Source organism: Podarcis gaigeae (assembly GCF_964106915.1).
Source record: "Podarcis gaigeae genome assembly, chromosome: 1".
NCBI lineage: Eukaryota > Metazoa > Chordata > Lepidosauria > Squamata > Lacertidae > Podarcis > Podarcis gaigeae.
The window spans coordinates 96,934,236-96,954,090 of NC_139678.1; the positions used below are offsets into that span (position 1 = coordinate 96,934,236).

The 19,855-nt window shown below is 40.2% G+C and overlaps 1 protein-coding gene across 3 annotated transcripts; it reads left to right on the forward strand.

Annotated features, from left to right (window-relative positions):
- The first annotated feature begins 2,116 nt into the window (after positions 1-2,116).
- Positions 2,117-19,802, forward strand: CCNT2 (cyclin T2). 3 transcript variants are annotated; one of them, XM_083707922.1, is made up of 10 exons: positions 2,131-2,396; positions 4,233-4,314; positions 8,767-8,889; positions 9,745-9,805; positions 10,218-10,280; positions 12,228-12,273; positions 14,694-14,857; positions 15,431-15,501; positions 16,143-17,268; positions 17,367-19,802. In XM_083707922.1, exons 1-10 carry the CDS (start codon positions 2,173-2,175, stop codon positions 17,429-17,431), a joined length of 2,025 nt encoding a protein of 674 aa, XP_083564048.1. In that variant the 5' UTR covers positions 2,131-2,172; the 3' UTR covers positions 17,432-19,802. The 3 variants fall into 3 exon arrangements, 2 of the variants coding, with proteins under 2 accessions (XP_083564048.1, XP_083564047.1); XR_014557271.1 differs by lacking the exon at positions 17,367-19,802 and having other exon boundaries at positions 2,117-2,396; positions 12,228-12,589; positions 16,143-16,852; XM_083707921.1 differs by having other exon boundaries at positions 16,143-19,802.
- Positions 19,803-19,855: the final 53 nt, after the last annotated feature.

Genomic DNA, 19,855 nt, shown 5'->3' on the forward strand with positions numbered 1-19,855 from the left:
GACAGGAGGCCACTATCTTGAGTCATGGCTAAAACACAAAAAATCTAATTTGCTTTGATAAGTTCACATTCAGCAGTTTTGTGCTGGAGGCTCCCTTTGACATTCTTTTGCAGAGTAGGAGGATGGCTACTTTCTCTTTAGTTCTGAGAAATGCAAAACAGGGCAGATGATATCTTTTACTAATTTTTTGTTGTTGTTGGTTTGATGAGCGTGCAAATGTTCATGGTACATCAGATTCCTACTCTGTCAGAGAGCCTAAGAGAAATTTCATGAATGTCAGTGGGGGATGGTGTACTGCAAGAAGATCAAACGCATCCATTCTTAAGGAAATCAGCCCTGAGTGGTCACTGGAAGGACAGATCATGAAGCTGAGGCTCCAAAACTTTGGCCACCTCATGAGAAGAGAAGACTGCCTGGAAAAGACCCTGATGTTGGGAAAGATTGAGGGCACAAGGAGAACGGGATGACAGAGGATGAGATGGTTGGACAGTGTTCTCAAAGCCACAAACATGAGTCTGACTGAAATATACTCAGAGTCGCAAAGTGATTTCATGCTCTTTATTCAGCTCATAGTGGTGAGGAGGAATGAATGAATGTCCCCTCAAAGTATCTGCTTTATATACATTATTTACACAATGGGCTGCACATGATTGGCTAATTCTGGAATTCTACTGTAAGCCAATCAGGTTGTGGATTCACTTATATCTGGAGCATGATTGGGTGGTTCCTGCCAACCAATCATATTGCTGCATTGTTCTAGGACCAATCAGACTGCTGCATTCTGAATCCTATTGTTCTAGGACCAATCAGACTGCTGCAATTTGGATCCTATTGTTCTAGGACCAATCAGACTGCTGCAGTTTGGATCCTATTCAACTCAGTACATAACACTGACCAAACTGCGGGAGGCAGTGGAAGAAGACAGGAGTGCCTGGCACGCTCTGGTCCATGGGGTCACGAAGAGTCGGACACAACTAAACGACTAAACAACAACAACAGGGGGATGGTGTGAGGGAAAGAGAATTGAACCAGAGGCATTATGTCCCAAACACAAGCCTAGCTAGCAGCAATGTAGTCTCTGACTGAAGGTTCTGGAGGAAGGGGACAGGCATGAGTGATAAGGAAATCTGCCAGCATAATGCGTGATTTCATGAGGGTGATGATTCGTTGTAACATTGGTTTTGGGCCCCTTTCCTTCCTCCAGAACTTTCAGTCAGAGACTACATTGCTGCTAGACTTATGTTTTGGACACCTCTTGTCTGCTCCTCTCAGGATAGAGAAGACTAGGTTAACAAGCACATCTCTTGCAGAGCTGTTGTGTTCACTTTCCCTCTCTTATCCTCACGAATAAAACCCTTCCTCCAAGCTCCTGCTTTCCTTTCATTGAGGCCCAGTTGACAGTTGCCTACTCAAATTGCTACTTAGCAACTGGGTGGGCAGAAGGAGGATATCTCAAGGAAGGAAGGAACGGTGCCCTGCTTCAGCACCATTACTTACAGCCCCATTCATACAAGCCCATTCATGCTTCCTTGTAAGTAAACCCCACTGCGTTCAGTCAGGCTTACCCCCATGTCTGCATAGGACTACAGTCAGAGTAGTGAAAGGGCCACGTGTCTGCATTCAAGTGAATAGAACACAGCAAATGTCTGCACTGAATTGAGCATATAATGGAGCGTTCAGACCTGTCCTCTTTCGCATCAGACCGCCTTAAATTTCACAGCGGCGCTGAAATCCGCCTTTTCCTCCCTTACATTTTGTCTTGAGGGGGAAAGAAAAGGCGGGTAAGGAGGAGTAAAGGAACCGAGAAGATAAGCCTCCAGGCAGCAGCCGGCAGGACTCAATACTGTACGTATTGCTGCTACAATTCGACTCCTCTAAAGCTGAGGCAAAACCTGAAGACGAGCTGCACCATATCATAGAGAGAGAACAGCCAAAGAGTAACGCGCGCCCTTGCCGACCCTGCGGCTCATTCAGAGTCTATGGACAACTCTATGGTTTCGGGGTGTTGTTGTTTATATATGTATGCATACAGAAAGCCGGAGAGGAGCGGAAGCCCCGTGGCTCTTCCTCGCGCGATTCTGAGTTCTCGCGAGAGAGGCCGCGACGGAGGAGGAGGAGGCGGAGTCGGGCGTGCCGGTTGCCGCTGCGGGAGGAGGAGGAAGTGGTTGTGTCATGGCGGCGGCTGTGGCGGGTTCCGGACCTGGCGCGAGTTCAGCGTCGCGCGGGGCTGGCGGAGGAAGCGGCGGAGGCGGCCCGGGGACCCCTCGCTGGTTCTTCAGCCGGGAGCAGCTGGAGAACACGCCGTCTCGCCGCTGCGGCGTCGAGGCCGACAAGGAGCTCTCGTACCGGCAGCAGGCAGCCAACCTCATCCAGGACATGGGCCAGCGCCTCAACGTGTATCCTTCTGGGGCGAAGGCGGCGGGCAGAGGGACGGGGAGGGGTGTCGCGGGCTTAAAGGGACGGGAAAGACCCTCTCCGGCTGCTCCCCACCCCCAGCCCGAGTTTTTCCTCCAGGCCCCTTTGGAGAGCCGAGGAGGCCTCGCCTGATCTGGCTCCTCCTCCTCCTCCTGGCTCGCCTTTCCCTTCTCCGGCTGAGGGGGTGGGTGGGAGGGAGGCGCCACAGGATCCCCCGGGAGTCGGGGAGGGAGGGAGGGTTTTGTTCGGCGGCTGCGTTAACCGCTCGGCGCGATGGCCTTGCAGGCCCCAGATCCTGCTGGCACGGGGTGACCTGTACTCCCTCGTGTGTGTTTGTGTGGCTTGTGAGTTCTGTGCGGGGCTGAAAATGAGGCTTTTTTTGTAGTTGTCGCCCCTTGGCGCAGAGAAACTATGGGCTAGCGTCTCAAAAGGGGGCCTTTTGAAGTGCAGCCGTCTTGTTTCAGCTAAACTGTTCAGTAATGGTTTTGTGCATACGTGATAGGGTTTCGTCTTCTTAATCTCAGGTTTAGATAGCAAGTTGTTGGTTTAAACTATGTGGGTTGGTTGTTGTTTTTTGTAAATTGAGAATAATTGAGATAGGTATGAAAAGGAACAGAAGCCTGCCCCTCCCTACACACATTCAAGTGGAGGAGATTTGATGCTTCTCCTAGCATGTGGATTGAGGAGATCACACAGGGCAGCCTTTCCGCAGCCTAGCAAATGCTCTCCCCCCCCCCCATTCTTGTTCTGAAATAAAATAAAAAATGGTCAAAGTACTGCAAATAGTCCATCATCTCAAAAGAAAAGTTAGGCACTGTAGAATGTATTGGGTGTTCTATACAACACCTTCAGTTGTCTGAAATCAGGAATGATGACAAGCTTATTCTAAAAACTTTCTTTCTCTGCAGAATTTAGACATAATCACAGATGTTTTAATTATTATTTTTAGCAAGGATAATCTGCTATAATAGGTTGAACAAACATTCCCCCCCCCTGGGTATATTAAGTAGTAGGCTAACTTTATCCTTAAACTCACTTTCACAGACTGCAACAAACTTATTACAGTAAAGTTTAATCACCCATCACAAATTTCCTGTAAGTCCTGTGTAGATAACTTTGTGAACCCACTGTGTGGTCTTGTTTGACAAATAAACATTGTCCAAACTTGTGAATATGTGACTGGATGCCTTGATTAGCAACAGCTTTTCTAGATTTATAGTGATGACTTATTTACAGTTTCCTACACTAGGAATACTTGCAGAAAGTTAATCATTTCTAAAACAACAAACTTTGTGTGGCTTTTCCCAACAAACATAATGTAGACTAAAATGTGGAATAATCTGAAAATCTTGAAAGCTTTAGTATACATCTTTGAAAAATATCAACAATGACAACGTACCAACCACCCAGAATGGCTGTGTACAAGTAAAAAAAAAAGTATTAATTTAAAAATATGAATAAGTTACAGCCAATGCAGTGTGATTTCAAACACACCATTCCTGATTTTCTGAATTCACCACTCCCAATGAAGCTTCTTGCCCTACATTCCAGCCTTTCTTGCGAATGGTTTTACCCTTTGGGGGATGGGGGCACAATTCTTTATCTGTGAGCCCTGGACTAGATACAGCCTATTGAAGTTTGGGTTATAAAGTGTGTTCCCCTGTTAATTTAACAGATATTTTAAAGTTATATCTGAATGAAATGAAAATAAATTAGTCTTGTCTTTTACATATTGTGTCTTATGGTTCAATTTAATCACTTGGAGAGAGAATTCTAATTTGGGTACTTAAACAAAACTTCCTTAACTCTCTTTTTAGATCTCAACTTACAATTAATACCGCAATTGTTTACATGCACAGGTTTTATATGCATCATTCCTTCACAAAATTTAATAGAAATGTAAGTACATCTAAGTCTTTTTTTTTCTTTTAGCTTTTATATATCTAAGCCTTTATAAGAACAGTGCTATTTGTGGGATATGTAGCATTTATTTAAAAATTTATTTGACATTAGTTAGTCTCAGTCTGTTATTTCTGCTTGTAAGTAGTCACCTATGGTAAGAGAATCTCATTTATAAAATCTTGTTTACTATTAGTATCTCTTCATGAACTAAAAATGCTGTGCTGATTTTGATTTAGGTGAGTGTGTGTCTTGCTTAGACTCTCCAATGAGTGGATGGCCATGGTTAGGGAGATTCTTTCACAGCTCTGTGAGTTAAGAGGGTTTGGATAATTCATGCTCCAGTCAGTTCATTTGGGGGGGCATTAATGCTAGTGAAGGATGCATAATAGCAGTACTTGGAAACCATGGGCAGTGTCCAGTATTCCTGTCCCTTTAATACAAGACATGTCCACTTGTGAGGTGAAACTTTTCCCTGTGGCCCCCCCCCCCCGAAAATCTCCAGAAGTTTGAGAAGACTCTCCATAGAATATTTTTGTGGGTGTCGGGGGAGGAGAGGAAGGGGAAGTCTGGCTATACAGAGTTCTGCTTACAGAATGTTGGATACAACACCAGCTGCTTATAAACTGGAGTTTGTGGTTCATAAAGTGGAGTTTGTGGTTCATAATGAAATTGGAACCTGATAGACCTGTGCCAATGTGCCTTGTAAGCTGAAGTCTCTCATGTACTCCAGAAACTAACAAGAGCCTTAAAGGTACAGTGGTGCCTCACAAGACGAAAATAATTCGTTCCGCGAGTCTTTTCGTCTTGCAATGTTTTTCGTCTTGCGAAGCACGGTCCGTCGCAACTGCTCCTCTTTAAGCGGCTTTAGGAAAAAAGCGAACAAACTCGCAAGACGTTTTCATCTTGCGAAGCAAGCCCATAGGGAAATTCGTCTTGCGAAGCGACGCAAAAACCGAAAAACCCTTTCGTCCTGCGGGTTTTTCGTTTTGCGAGGCATTCGTCTTGCGGGGCACCGCTGTATTTCTAAAAAGTTCAGTAATGAAATTTCTTTACAAATGTAATTAGCATAAACACAGTGGGAGTTTATTGTAAGTAAGTGCCCCTTATCTAATTTTGTATCGTTTGGAGTGGATAATGAATGCTTACATTTTTGTAATGAGTGATAAAATGCAGTATTTTTGAAACTGGGATATAAGAAATAAAAATGCTGTAGTGTTGAACATGGATCCAAAGTAGTGCCTACACATGAAGCAGTTGTGTGCATAGCTGCAGTTTTGTTGTAGTTATTGTGGCCATACAGTCATACCCTGGTTCTTGAGCTTAATCCGTTCCGGACGTCCGTTCAGGAACTCCTGAAATGGTTTGAAAACCAAGGTGCGGCTTCCGATTGGCTGCAGGAGCTTCCTGCAATCAAGTGGAAGAAGCCATGTTTGACATTTGGCTTCCGAAAAAGGTTTGAAAACTGGAACACTTCCGGGTTTTTGGCGTTTGGGAGCCAATATGTACAAGTACCAAGGCGTTCAGGAGCCAAGGTACGACTGTACTTGCATAGACAAGCTATTGATATTGCCAGGGTAGAAAGAAAACCCTGGTTGTAAATGTGGTTTGTCATTTCTACAAGCAAGCTCCCCCTTTGCTTGCAGCCAAGGTGCTGAATATGGTGCTCTGACCAAGAGCCTAGTTTCTGGTATTATTCTTGCTTTGTTATTCCAGCAATCATAGGTTTTGTTTAGTCAGCTTGTTGGCAGCTTATGTAGCTTAGAAACTTCAGGACACCTAGACAAAGTACTTCTGTCTTCTGTAATAGCCAGAAATGGTCATGGTTTGGAGACAGATGCTCACACAGGCTAGATGTTGCAGATGGAGCTTGATGGTTATAGGTATCCTTCTCTCTTGCTGATAGTTTGTGTTAGCCATATTAAGAGGACTTAAATTTTGCTTTAAGAAACATAGACTGTTTGGTTGAAATAGTACAAACACAGTAGGAACCTGTGATTCTAATACTGTTTTCCCTATTTTTCACTGCTACTGAATAGATTCTATGATTATTCTGATAAATAGCTGTAATGTAAACAGTGTATCCCATAAGGATTCATTAGTGTTAGGTATTCTTTAAAAACGTTTGGACATGATACTACTTGTGGCTAAATTTTGTTATAAAAGGCTTTTTTTTAGGACAAAAGAGAAAATGCAGTAAATGGGCAGAAGATATTACTGTTTTGCAAGGAACTTTAGCGGGCTGCCATGCTTTAATATCTTGGAGAAACTGTAAACATTGGTGGCAGAATGCTAATTGCTTCAAAGCTAAATAACTTTAGGATCCAAGTATGGACAAATCGGTTGCTTAGAGCACTACTTGGGGGAAAGGAAAACAGAATTAAAACTTTGTAAAGGCTTGATATATCATACATTCACAAATTCTGGAAAGCATCTGGTGGGACACTTTAAGGGAGGGAATTTATGATGGGATAATGAGCTGCTTGTGCTTAAAAGCTTGTTCCCTCAGAGTTTGCTCAGCGTAGCACAGCTCTGCCTTGAACGGAGCCCTTTGGCATGGCTCCGTCAGTCGCTGGTAGAATCCGACAGTGGGCGTCTGCGGAAGCGTTTCCAACATAAAAACTGCTTAACGGAAACGCGTCTCCTGGATTCTCTGCGTGACAGTTTCCGGCGAGGGGTGGGGGTCCCTAAAGGGGGCCTTGATACCTCCTCACTGTTCTCACTGGAAGTATCCCAGAGCCTCCCCTCTGACTCCCTTTCCCTTGGAGCTCCTGCTCCCCCCCTACTGGTTCCCTCTTCTGCTGCAGAGTCTCTCCTATTCTCCTGGAGCCTTTCCACCGCCTGTTTTCCGATGGCAGTTCCCTGACAGAATTGTACAGTTCAGATACCATCACCAAAAATATGCTTGTTTGAGGTTAGATATGTTCACTTCATATGATGGCAGCACCAAGGGCAACATCTCTTCTGCTGATTTTGACTCCTTGCAGGGAGGGGGCAGTATTTTTGAGAAGGTGCTTTCAAAAGCAGTCTTGACTCAGGTTCAAATGTCAAGAACTGTACTTTCCATATTCTCGAACAACCTGGTGCCCTTAAGATGTGCTTGGACAACAATTCCCATCAACTATGCTGGGGGTGGGTGGGATTGATGTTCAGACACCTAGCTGGCACTAAGTTGGCAAATGGTGGCCTGGACACAAACCAACACTGGAATTCATGAGTAAATGATATCTCCAACTCCCAGCGACTGACCATTTTGTGCTGCTGCACCCTAGGCCATCTGAGGTTTCTGTTCAGTGCCCAGTGGGAGCCACACTTCAAAGGGCATTATAGTAGTTGAGATAAGTTGCCATGTTCTGTGTGACTGTGACAGTGACAGATGCTTAGTCTCAATGTGTAGAGCTGGCATATCAGCCAAAACTGATGTGCTACATTCCTAGCCACAGCTCCATGTGGACATTCAAAAGCAGTGTTGGGTGAAGACGAATTCTTGAGTGTGACTTCCTTAAATTTTGGAATTGTTCCTAAGCCCTGATCAATAAAACTGCCCAGTGTCAATATGTGATACTTATCTGGGTTGCTCACACCCATCTAGGCACTCACTGAGCCTAAGCAACCAAGCAAGAACATCATTGGCATGCCTGATGCAAACAGAATGGGAAAACAGAGCTGAGTGCCATTAGCAAACTAATGACTCGATGCCCCCAAACCCATGTTGAACTCATCTAATGATTTATTATAGATATTAAAAGATAAGATAGAACCCTGTGGAACTCCACAAGATAACTCACCTGAGGCAGTCCAGGAGTTTTGTGTACCATCATTTGGAGCCTTCTTGTTCAGTAGGAGCTAAATCACACCCTACCTTTGTACTATCTCCTTACCCACAACAGTGATCTAGAATGATTGAAAGCTCTCCTGTACTAGGGAGTACATGAGAATTGGCAGGGTCAGGCTCCCTATCTTTTTGATATATAGTTCATCCACAGTTGTACTGGTTGCCTTGGTTTAAATCATAGCATACCTTTGAGGGGAGGCCTAACATAATTAGAGAATGGGTTGAGCAATTAACACCATGTCTAAGTGACAAAAATAGTCATACCTCAAACTTTGGTTCAAATAACAGTTGGCTGCAAGACTTGAAGCAGTTGCATCCTCTCACCTGTTGCATTGAAACAGTAGAAATGAAGATAAATACATATTGGCAATCTTTGCTGCATATTTTTGATATTAAACACTTTCAGTAAGTCTTGTGCTTTCATTGATTCTATAAAGGCTATTTCAGGAAAAGTGCTACATTCTAATATTTCTAGATGGCAGAATGTAGAGTAATTTTCAACTTCCACAAGGCTTTATCACACTTGTTTTAAGATTTACCCATTTGTTAGAGGTAACTAATCTTATGGGAGATGTGTTGCAACATTGTTCTGACTCAAGCATTTTTTTGTCTGACAGATTATATCTCCTACTGCATTATTTTTGGCTGCAAAAGTGGAAGAACAGCCACGAAAACTCGAACATGTTATCAAAGTAGCACATGCTTGCCTTCATCATCAAGAGCTGGACACAAAGAGTGATGTACGTACACATTAGTCTTCATAAAGCATAGCTGACACTTTAAAAGACTGCCAGCTTTTTCCTTTAGTCTTGGCAGAATTGTAAGCTGCGTTGTTCCTTCCCATTGCATATTTGAATTCACAGATAATACATTTCTACTTAAATGATATTAAATGCAGTCTGTCCTAATAGTTGAAATCAAAATAACTTTTTTAATTGGAAAAAAGTATCTTCCAACTGGGGAAAAATGCTTGTTTTTTGCTTTATTTGCAGATTTTGCCATATTACACATTTATTCTACTTCCCTCCGATGACCATCTCTTCTCATAAAATATTAAGCTATTCAGACATTATGTTCTCCATCTCACCTCTGCATGCAACGAGAGCAGGAGTCTCAATGTGCCTCCTTCCTTCCTGTATTGAGCTCCTTTCAAAACTTAAACTGGGTGTTGTGCATTTATTTAAGCACTTTGCAGGTTAGGGACATATACAAACAACATACTCTATTCAAGCATTGCCTTTTCATACAGTTGAGGGGAATATAAAAATGTTGAGAAGAGGGTTTGAACCCAGGAGCCATTTCTGATCTCACTATGCTTAGAGATAAGAAAGGGAAATAAATATCTGAACATCCCCAATATTGCTAGGCATATTAGAGACAACTGTTGTGATGAGACTCATCAGAACTGTGTGTTTTAAGACATCATGAAAGAAACAAACGCATGAGAGAAAATAGTTTCTTGCTGTCTTGGTGACTGTGATGTGTACCCCAAAATAAGTGTTGATAGCCAATTAGTTTATTTGGTATATGCTTTGGTATTATTAACTTGTTAAAGTTGCTGTATTGATGCTTCAGCATTTTTCTTTTATTATTAGGCATACCTTCAGCAGGCCCAAGAGCTGGTTATACTTGAAACAATAATGCTTCAAACTTTAGGTAAGTATATTAAATGTATATATGATATTCTTAAAGCAACTGTATAGCCAGTAATATCTTCACATTATAGTGTAGTTCCAGTAATAGAACGCTTACATATTTGATTGATGGACACACAACATACATATTAGGAGAAATCTGATCATAGAAGCCATTTTATTCTTGTCTTTTCACCATGTTTATAGCCTGTCCTTTCAGAGTTAATCTAGTATAACCATACTTACTGTAATAAATGTACACATAGTAACTAAGCAGTACAACTGCTTGCATTATTTTTTTTTAAATTCAATGCAAGTACCCTAAACTTACTTTAGTAGTCCATTATGAGATTATTACACACTGACCCCAGGTACTTTTAAATTTATGGACATATATAATGTAAGTTCGTGAAATAACACATTTAATTTTTCAGGTTTTGAGATTACCATTGAGCATCCACACACAGATGTTGTGAAATGTACGCAGTTAGTGAGAGGTCAGTAACAATTTAATTGATTCTTTCCCTACATCTCTGTAGGAAGGTGGTGTGACTTACTAAAACTGTTTCTGGAATATTACTTCTGCTGTGAGTAAATCACTACTAGGTTTTGTTTTTACCTGGATCTATAAAGGATATGTAGATTATAAGTTGTGTGGTGTGTTTTTAAAGTAAAAATTGGCCCTCCAGGTACATATTTTGTAGATATTGCTGGTACGGGTGATTTTGCTGTAAGATGATCAGAGAATAAGGTAGACATCCATATACAATCAATGGAATTGGGGATAAAGGATTTTTCTTTTTGCAAAGCAAGGCAGATAACAGGCCATAGATGGAAATTATTAAGTACTTGCAATACATAGTTGCTTTTGAAGCATTGGTCAGTTTTCACAGCATTAACTGTTCTGACTCTCTTTTCCCTTTCTAGATCTGCAAATACTTTTCTCCTAGGCCTCCCATCTTATTCAATTGTAATATATTTATTTTTATTCTTTCTTTTTAATGAGATAGACCTGCCTAATTTCTGGACCGCATATGGATTAAATGATGTGTCACAGTCATAGTGAGAACTGAGCCAAGGTTCCCTGAATTTTAAACAATTGTGGGCAACCTTTTTCTGTCTGGGGCTATATTCCTTCTGAGTAGTCTATGGTAGGTAGCGTTGGAGTAAAAAATGTATGGACCTAGTACCAGAAGTGGAGGAGGCACTCATTTTTCTTTCTGCCGCACTCCCCACATTTTGTCCTCCTTTCTAGCTCCATAAAATTAAGCCAAGGACTCCCAGGCTGCCGACTCCTGATTTTTCTTTTTCTTTTTTAAGTTGTACTTGCCTGAAAACGAATGGCTGTGCAGTTTAGTCTCTCTTGTGAATTTTGAAGAAGCTGTTCTTTATCCCAAGCAGTTCTTTATCCCAACACTGCCACCACCTTTCAAAGGGGCAGGATTGGAGAATACATGATCAGAAATCTTCTTTTAGTGTTGTGACATCAACATTTGACAAATTAAAAGAACTATAGTGGTACCTTGGTTTACGAACTTAATCCTTTCCGGAAGTCCGTTCTTAAACCAGAACCGTTCTTAAACCGAGGCGCGCTTTCCCTAATGAGGACTCCCACCAACAGTGCCCTTCCAGTGTTTGGATTCCCTTCTTAGACTGAGGTAGAGTTCTCAAACCAAGACATTATTTTCGGTTTTGCAGAGTTTGTAAACCAAATTGTTCTTAAACTGAGGTACCACTGTAATGACATCCTACAATATAAGTGGGGAGCCTCCAGCCTGTGGGCCAGTCTTGGTCTGCCAGAGCATCCAGTTTGGCCTGTAAGCCGTTTTCCCCAAACCATGCCCACCTGTCTAGTGGACAGGTGCTGTTGTGAGCTGTCTTCCTTAAAGGGTCAGCAATGCTAAAGCAAAGATGGAAAAATTTGTACATCATCAACATAATGTTACGCTGAGTTTCTAGGTTGGCTGACACTGAGGGCCGCCTCCTTTTGCTAGAGTAATGGTGATGGCAGGGTGAAAAACTGGTGGTGACCACTGAAAACTATAGAGAATCAAAAGTTTTTGGCTGACCTCCAGCTTCATTTTTATTGGCAAGATGGAGGTCATCTATGATTTACTTAGAGCAAATCTATTAGTAGTTGAGTTGTAAGGCTCAGGCTATGAAGACAATTTGAATTACCTCAAAACATATTAGTTGAATTAGTTTGAAGTGCTGGCTAGCTTGTTGTGTTGCTTTGATTAAATAAATAAATTCATGTTTCAAGAAACCTTGTAGCAGAGTTAGTTTGAAGAGTAGCTGAGTAAACACAAACTTTGCCTTGGCTATGGCTTGCATTGTGTTCATTTGCAAGTGGGCCGCTTGTATTATCTTCACATAGAAAGCATTTTAGTTTGGGGAATTAACTATACTGGTGTCTAATTTCATTGTTTCTTTTTTTCTTACAGCAAGCAAGGATTTGGCACAGACATCCTATTTCATGGCTACCAACAGGTTGTTATCCTGAACCTCTTTGTTGCACTGTTGTAGCACACTATAGCTTCCTTTACTGCAGGGTCCCCTACCTGTGTCGAACCCTTGTTGCAACAGGCGACTGGGCCATCTACTGTGGTGGTACCTTCCTGTCTGCAGTGCGGTGTATTGTACAAGGGCCTAATGGCACAAAGGGGTTAAATGCACGATGTGAAGTGTAGTGGTGCTTTCTGGTGACTTTTTCTCGATTGTGAGTGCATAAGTCTAAAAATGGTAGCCTGAATAGCAGCTAAAGATTACAGAGAGATAAACTTAACCTAGAAATCCGAGCATCTTGGTAAGTACAAAGCTGTTTCTAGTTTACCCTTGTAGTTAATGGCATTTTTTTCTTAATGAAAATAAAATAGCATTGTTTTTTCTAAAAAGAAATCAAACAACAGCTGTAGTAAAAAAAAAAAAGCTTTTGTTACAGCTACATTAGAACTAGCCTATAAGACATTTAGCAGTGCAGAAGCTGGCTATTTCTTTAACATATTTGTGTGGAAAAAAAGCTCTACTATTAATTGGTCAGAAATTACCTCTGGCCAGTAGGTTTTCAGTTTTCAGTAAAATGGATAGTTGGAAGAGAGATGTAAATAAATTTCAAGTATTCAGGAAAGTGCCCAGATGACATTCGCATGGAAAAATTGTGGGTTTAAAAAAATATCTGCTGGCCTAAGCAAAGCCTTGGTCTTGACTCCTCCTCTCAACTACTGCATGGTTGGGAGGAGGAGTAAACAGTGTTTAGTTGTTATTTCCCCAATTCCTGTCTTGTTAACTGATTTAAAATAAGCTTGAGTCATGACCACTGGTTTGAAGTTGTCTTATTTTGTTATTAATCATTAGATTTTAATTCACGGTTCATAGATAAAGACCAGTCAGGAATTGGGGGAAGTGACACTATATTCTGATTTATTATTTCTCCTGGCTGTGTGATAGGGGTTTTATCAGTATGTTAACCAGCCTAGTCATTAATTTTATAGAAAAAAGTAGACTTTGCAAAAAGGAGATAGGTTAATTTGTATTCTGATGCACAGTTCCAGCCTTGGAGAGAGCATGAAAGCCAGAGGCAAAAGAGAGGATAACAGGTTTAACTTATGTGAAGCGGATATGAAATGGAATGGTGAAAGAAGACGACTTTATAAATAATATCTAAGAGTTAAACTTAAATGGAGAGAACATTAGGACATTAGAGAGACATTAGGGATATAACTCAGACATTGGTTTGATTGAATGAAATAAAAAGAGGGAGCAGAAGCCTACAGTAAAGTAAACAGGGTAATGGAGAATATAAATGAGGGTTTAGAAGGGGGAAATGATGAGTTTTGAAAATATGTAAGCAAAAATCTGAAGACCTGGGAAGAGATCCACTGTGTGGCAAGGATACAGGAAATAATGATCTCCCCTCAAAGTGATATTGTTAAGAGGGTTTGAGGAGATGAAAGAGGAACTAAATGCCTATGTTATTCTGGCTTGCAGTTTGAATGATTAATTATGAACTGATTATGGTGTGGAAAAAAGAAAGGAGCATGTGATTTTAAGCTCATTGTGTTGGATCCAGAGAAAATAAAAGTGGAACTCTGCTCATGCAGCAGGGCTTTCCAGGATCCACCCCACCACCACCACCTCAAGCCAATCCTAAGGCACAGTGGACCCTATGGGATAGGCCACTGAAGGTTGCAGTAGACAAGGAAATGAGAGGAATTGGGTGGGGCTGCCTTGATTAAATGGAATTGTTTTTCCTGCTTAAATCTCTGGATCTAGGACATAGTGTAAATATACACATAATCAAATATTTGTTTAATAAGTACTTGCTAGGGCGGACACACTTGTTAGAATGAGTATCTTTCCATTAGCTCAAATTTCAAATCAATGCTAGAACATGGAATTGCCACAGTTGTGTTGCTTCCAGCTAGAATTTTTTACTTGATCATGACTCGGTTGACTTGACTAATGCAAACTATGTTGCAGGCTGGACTGGCAGGGATTTCATTTCCCCCCTACATATTGCTTTACACGTTACTTCACTAACTTTCAAAATGAAACATACATTACAATGCCATAAAATTTGAAGGAGTATATTTTTGCAGAAATATTGATATTGATGAATGCTAATATTTTGATTTCCTTGTGTATTAAGTTCCTGTACTGCTGGAAGAACAGAATACTGTAGTAGTTCTTCCATTTTATCAGCAGAAACAGATCTAAATTATTGTGTATGAATACCTGTATGTTTTGTTTTTTAATATAAAGTCCCAAAGTTGTACATTAAAAAAACCCAAATATTTATAGCTTAATAATATAGACCTTGAATACTGTGGTGATAAGTGCTCTCTTCTTGTTTTTTGTTCTTTTCCATGTTTGACGTTTGTTCTTCCATCGTGAAACATTTCCAACTACAGTCTGCACCTTACTACATTTTGTCTTCAATACAAACCAACTGTGATAGCATGTGTCTGTATACATTTGGCTTGCAAGTGGTCCAACTGGGAGATTCCGGTATCAACTGATGGAAAGCATTGGTGGGAATATGTAGATCCTTCTGTTACTTTAGAATTACTTGATGGTAAGTAAAATCTGTTTTCCTTTATTCTTTTATTTAAATTTGTGTTTATAGTTATTTTGTTTGTGACATTCCTGTTAACCTTTACCATGATGGCTAAAAAGGCACTTATCCAGCAGTTACCTGCAGACTAGGTTTTTACCATTTCAGTATGTAATGCAAGTTTCTTTTATTATAGCTTCATCCATGCTGAATGTTAACACTTTTTTTAAAATGTTGACTTTTAAAAATAATGCTACATATACTGTTTTGGGTGTGGATGTGTATTTACCAGGGTGGATCACGCTGGAGGTTTATACTGAGGAGTGGCATTAAAATATATTGTATTCCCCCCATTACTTTTTAAATCCCCCCTCCCCCCCAAAAAAAGTATCTTAAGCAGTGACTTGGAAAACTAGTTTCAGGCATATGTAAGGTTCTTTTGATTGAATAGATAGCCACTTCGGGTGGGGTTTACAATCAAGTGGTATTCTATATAAATTTTGTTAAGTCTAGTCATTAAAAAGTGCTGAAAGTTGCTAATAGGAATTGAGCTAGTTGTTTAGGTGTTTCACTTAATTTTGTTTTCATTCACAGAGCTGACACATGAGTTTCTTCAGATACTGGAGAAAACTCCCAATAGATTAAAGAGGATTCGAAATTGGAGGGTAAGAGATTATTATGGTAAAGAAACTGCCTCATCTATACTATATGCAAGCATCTGCTGATCTGCTTTCAGCTTTGTTGAAAGCCAGCATCCAACCTATCACTTGCTAGGTGAATTTTGATGTTCCAGTAATTTAACCAATAAAATCTTCATTATAACAACTATAAAACAGTTGTGAAAATGACATGTAGTAAGCTAGACCCAGAGTTACCCTACCACAAATGGTAGCGTCTTAAGTCGAGATGAGGCTTCCACTTGAGGAAAGGAGAGGGGAAGTGATATTTGCCAATTTCCCTTTTGTTGTATCCTCACACTGTTCTAGAGGGTCTTCTAACCCGAACAGGTGTTTAGGATGTGCAGAGTAAAGGAGGAATTTATGTTAATCATCTCCCCCAGCAGAAGTTTGCATAAGGGAAATTTTAATCCAAGTGAGTATTTTTTTATTATTTAGCCAACTGATGTTCAAAAACACTGAGCTTTTGAGCTCAATGTTCTTTGTCAAGGTTCAGAGTAAAATAACTAATTGCAGTTGCATCATGTTCTTCAGTTTTGGAACTGAGTAGCTTCTACTGACTGCCAGATGTATTTGTAGATGTTACACTTCAGATTATGTCCTAATTTTACACTTTTATCCTTGTGTAGGCTAATCAGGCTGCAAGGAAACCTAAAGGAGATGGTCAGGCATCCGATAACTCCCTTCTTGGTTCATCTTTGGTTCAGAATTCCATTTTAGTAGATGCTGTTGCTGGTGTATCTGCAAATGCAACTTTCCAAAAACCATCTGCATCCACATTTCCTGCCCCAGTTCCTCTGAACTCAGGAAGTATCTCTGTTCAAGATAGTCAAGAAAATCTGGCAATACTGGCCACAGGAATGCCAGGTTCTTCTTACAGTCTGTCAGCACATCAAGAGTGGCCTCAGCACCAAGATCAAACAAGGACAGAACAGATGTATTCTCAGAAACCAGATACTTCACTGCCTGGTGGACAGTTCAACATAAACTTTCAACCAGGAACTTCATTGCAGTTACATTCAGGATTACATCACAGAGCTGACAAACTCTCTGAGCATTCTACTGTGCACAAACCGGGAAACAAATACCATGGGCAGGTGACATCTGCACCTGTAATAATGCCTCAGAAAATGTCGTTGGATAAATACAGAGAGAAACGCAAGCTAGAAACCCTCGAACTGGATGTAAGAGAACACTATATGGGCCCCGAGCAGCAATACAAAAAGCACACTCAACCCCAAGCAACAAGTAGCAGTTCTGTAACTTCCCCTATTAAAATGAAAATTCCCATTACAAATGCAGAGAAGCCTGAAAAACACATGCCTGACAAAAAAGAAAAGGGCGGGTCACTCAAATTGCGGATACCCATTCCACCCACAGAAAAGAACTCGAGCAAAGAAGACCTGAAAATGAAAATCAAAGTCTCTTCCTCAGAAAGGCATAGCTCATCAGATGAGGGCAGTGGGAAAAGCAAGCACTCTAGTCCCCATGTTAACAAGGAAAAGCACAAGGAACATTCCATAAACCGCCATCATGGTAGCAGTCATAAGCATTCCCATTCCCATACTGGTGGCAGTAGTAGTGGTGGCACTAAACATAGTAGTGATGGATTAACGCCAGCTGTTCTGAGGAGTCCTGTTGGCTTGAGCAGTGATGCCAATTCCTCTAGTTCCGGCTCTTCAAGAAAGAGGCTGTACATCAATGATGCTTCTCACAACCATCACTCCAAAATGAGCAAAAGTTCCAAAAGTTCAGGTAGTTCATCTAGTTCTTCCTCTGTTAAGCAGTATGTATCCTCTCTCAACTCTGTTTTTAACCTTCCCTTACCCCCTCCTCCCCCTGTCGCATACCAGGTGGGCTACGGACATCTCAGCACCCTCGTGAAACTGGACAAGAACCCTGTGGAGAACGGTCCTGATGCCAGTCACGAGTACAGTACAAACAGCCAGCATATGGACTACAAAGACACATTCGACATGCTGGATTCACTGTTAAGTGCCCAAGGAATGAATATGTAACCAGTTGCTTTGGTCCCTTTCTCCTTTTTTTATTTAAGAATATTAGAATGGAAACCTTCATAAGCGCAACCCCAGCAGTTGCTGCCCTACTTTATATAGATATATATATATATAAATATATATAATATATGTAAGTGCTGCTTTATCCTTCACTCTGAGAAGAAGAGGTATAGTAAATGAGCCTATCTCCACATACGATAGTGTTATAAATACTGTAAATGACTTGGAAGGTGCAAAAATCACAGTATTTTCCACAAACACAGATGAGAACAGTAGGTTTGAATGGCTGCTCTTAGCTGTATGGAATGCCTCGCACATTGATTATTTATAACTGAATATGCCAGCCACAGTTTTTGTTGCTTAGTTTATGAATGAGTGTATTTTTTTTAATGTGTATTTATACTGTATGTATGATTTGCATGTTTCAAAGAAGGGATATGTAAAGTATACTGACAAATGTTTACAACAAAAGTGGAGAGAAATGTACATACATTTTTGTATGTTTAGATAAACCATAAATACTCAGGATTGGAGCTGCTTGTAAGTATAACAAATATACATAACTTTCCCCCCTTGTATCAAAGTCAATCAGAAATATAAATAAAAGTGGCACTTCCTGTTAAACTGTAGGCCTTATTGGGAGCCACTTCCTGAGAGCACTTCACTCATTGGGGATCATGTACCAAGTATGGATGGATGGTCAGCCACAACACAGTATCTCCAGTGAGGCAATGTGAAAACTGCTCAGGCCTCCATTTGTAGTTTTTTTTTTTTAATTAGAAAAACAAACCCAAGTTGACTGCTGAAATGTCAGTAGCTTTCAGAAGGGGAAGCAAAAATAAAGTTTATATAATCTTTTTGATGTGAAAGTGCATTTAAATGTTTGGCTTGATGCAGTAATAGAGACACAGAGCTGTTAATAATGGTTATATAGATTAACGTGATTTAAGAACTGAAATACGTAAACGTATAGTGAAATTAGTAAGTTTTTTAAAAAACTTAAGTTATTAGTGAACAGGGATCACTGTTTTCCATTAGCATTTCATACAGACAGCCACGTTTTGAATTTTAAAAAAAAAGTGTGTTATGTGAGTGAAATGCCATATTTCTTTTACAGGTGGAATACTATCTTTGCAATAAATACAATTATTGGTATCCCAACTTTTCCCTTATCTCAGACAATAAAAGAACTGTCACGTATGCTACGTGAATTGTACTTGTGATTGTAATAACAAAACTGGAGGTTTTTTCAGCTCTGAATAATCACTCGCCAATTAAACCACTAGTATACATTTTTATGGCTGTAAGTGTCATATTACTGTTTTCATTCACCTGCCTTTTTTAAACAATTGATGACCGTAGTGAATGTTGATGGGTTTTTGTTAAAAGCCGATGTCCCATTTTACCAGCTAACCCTAAGTGCATGGAATTTACCTCAGCATAAATTCAGTACAGTAGCAAGTGTTACTTACTGGGTATTTAATGTAAAGATTTTATTAAGTTATCCTCGTGTCTGAGAGGGATTCACTATTTGGAAACATCTGTTCTTGCACAGTTTATGCTCTAATTGGTTATAAACACTTCAGCAGCAAATCTGAAGTTTAAACCCCGTTAGCTACACTAAGCTAAGTGTTTTAGATAATTGTTGAGCATGTATCTAATTTGTAGTTACAGTATAATGTAACTACTTGTGCATCAATTACTATGTAATATTCAGTCGCCAGTAATGCAAAACTTTGTACTACATACTTGAAGACGTTTATTTGAATTATGGGTGTCTTTTTTAAACACTTCTTGAACATGGACACTATGAATAATGTATCTTCAGATTTTAATCTAGTCCTTAGCCCTTCACAGTCTGCCTCATCCAAAACTGTTAACAACTTCACCCTTGTAACTTTTTACATTGAAAGAATATTTCTTAAAACCCTGTATTGTGAAACTTGATCCTGCATTGTTGCATATTTTTTAGCCTTTTTAGACTTTATTCGCTACCTCATCCATGCTATTAAATCCTGAAGAATTTTTGCCATACGGTGTAAGCAAGATTAAAATGTCTTAAATTGTGATTCCCAGTAGGAAGAAGACAAACAGTAAATGTTTACTTTAAATAAAATTTATTTACAAAGCCTCATAGTATTTGCTTACAAGCCTGTAGCTTTGCCTTGGAATGCTTTTTACCCATTACTACATGAGGATGTAATGGATACATGTTACAAGACAGATAAATATCCTAATAAACATACAGCTCTTGTCTTACCTTTGCAGAAATCCATAAGTTGAATGAGGTTCTGTTCAGGTACTTATAATCAACCCTGTGTATT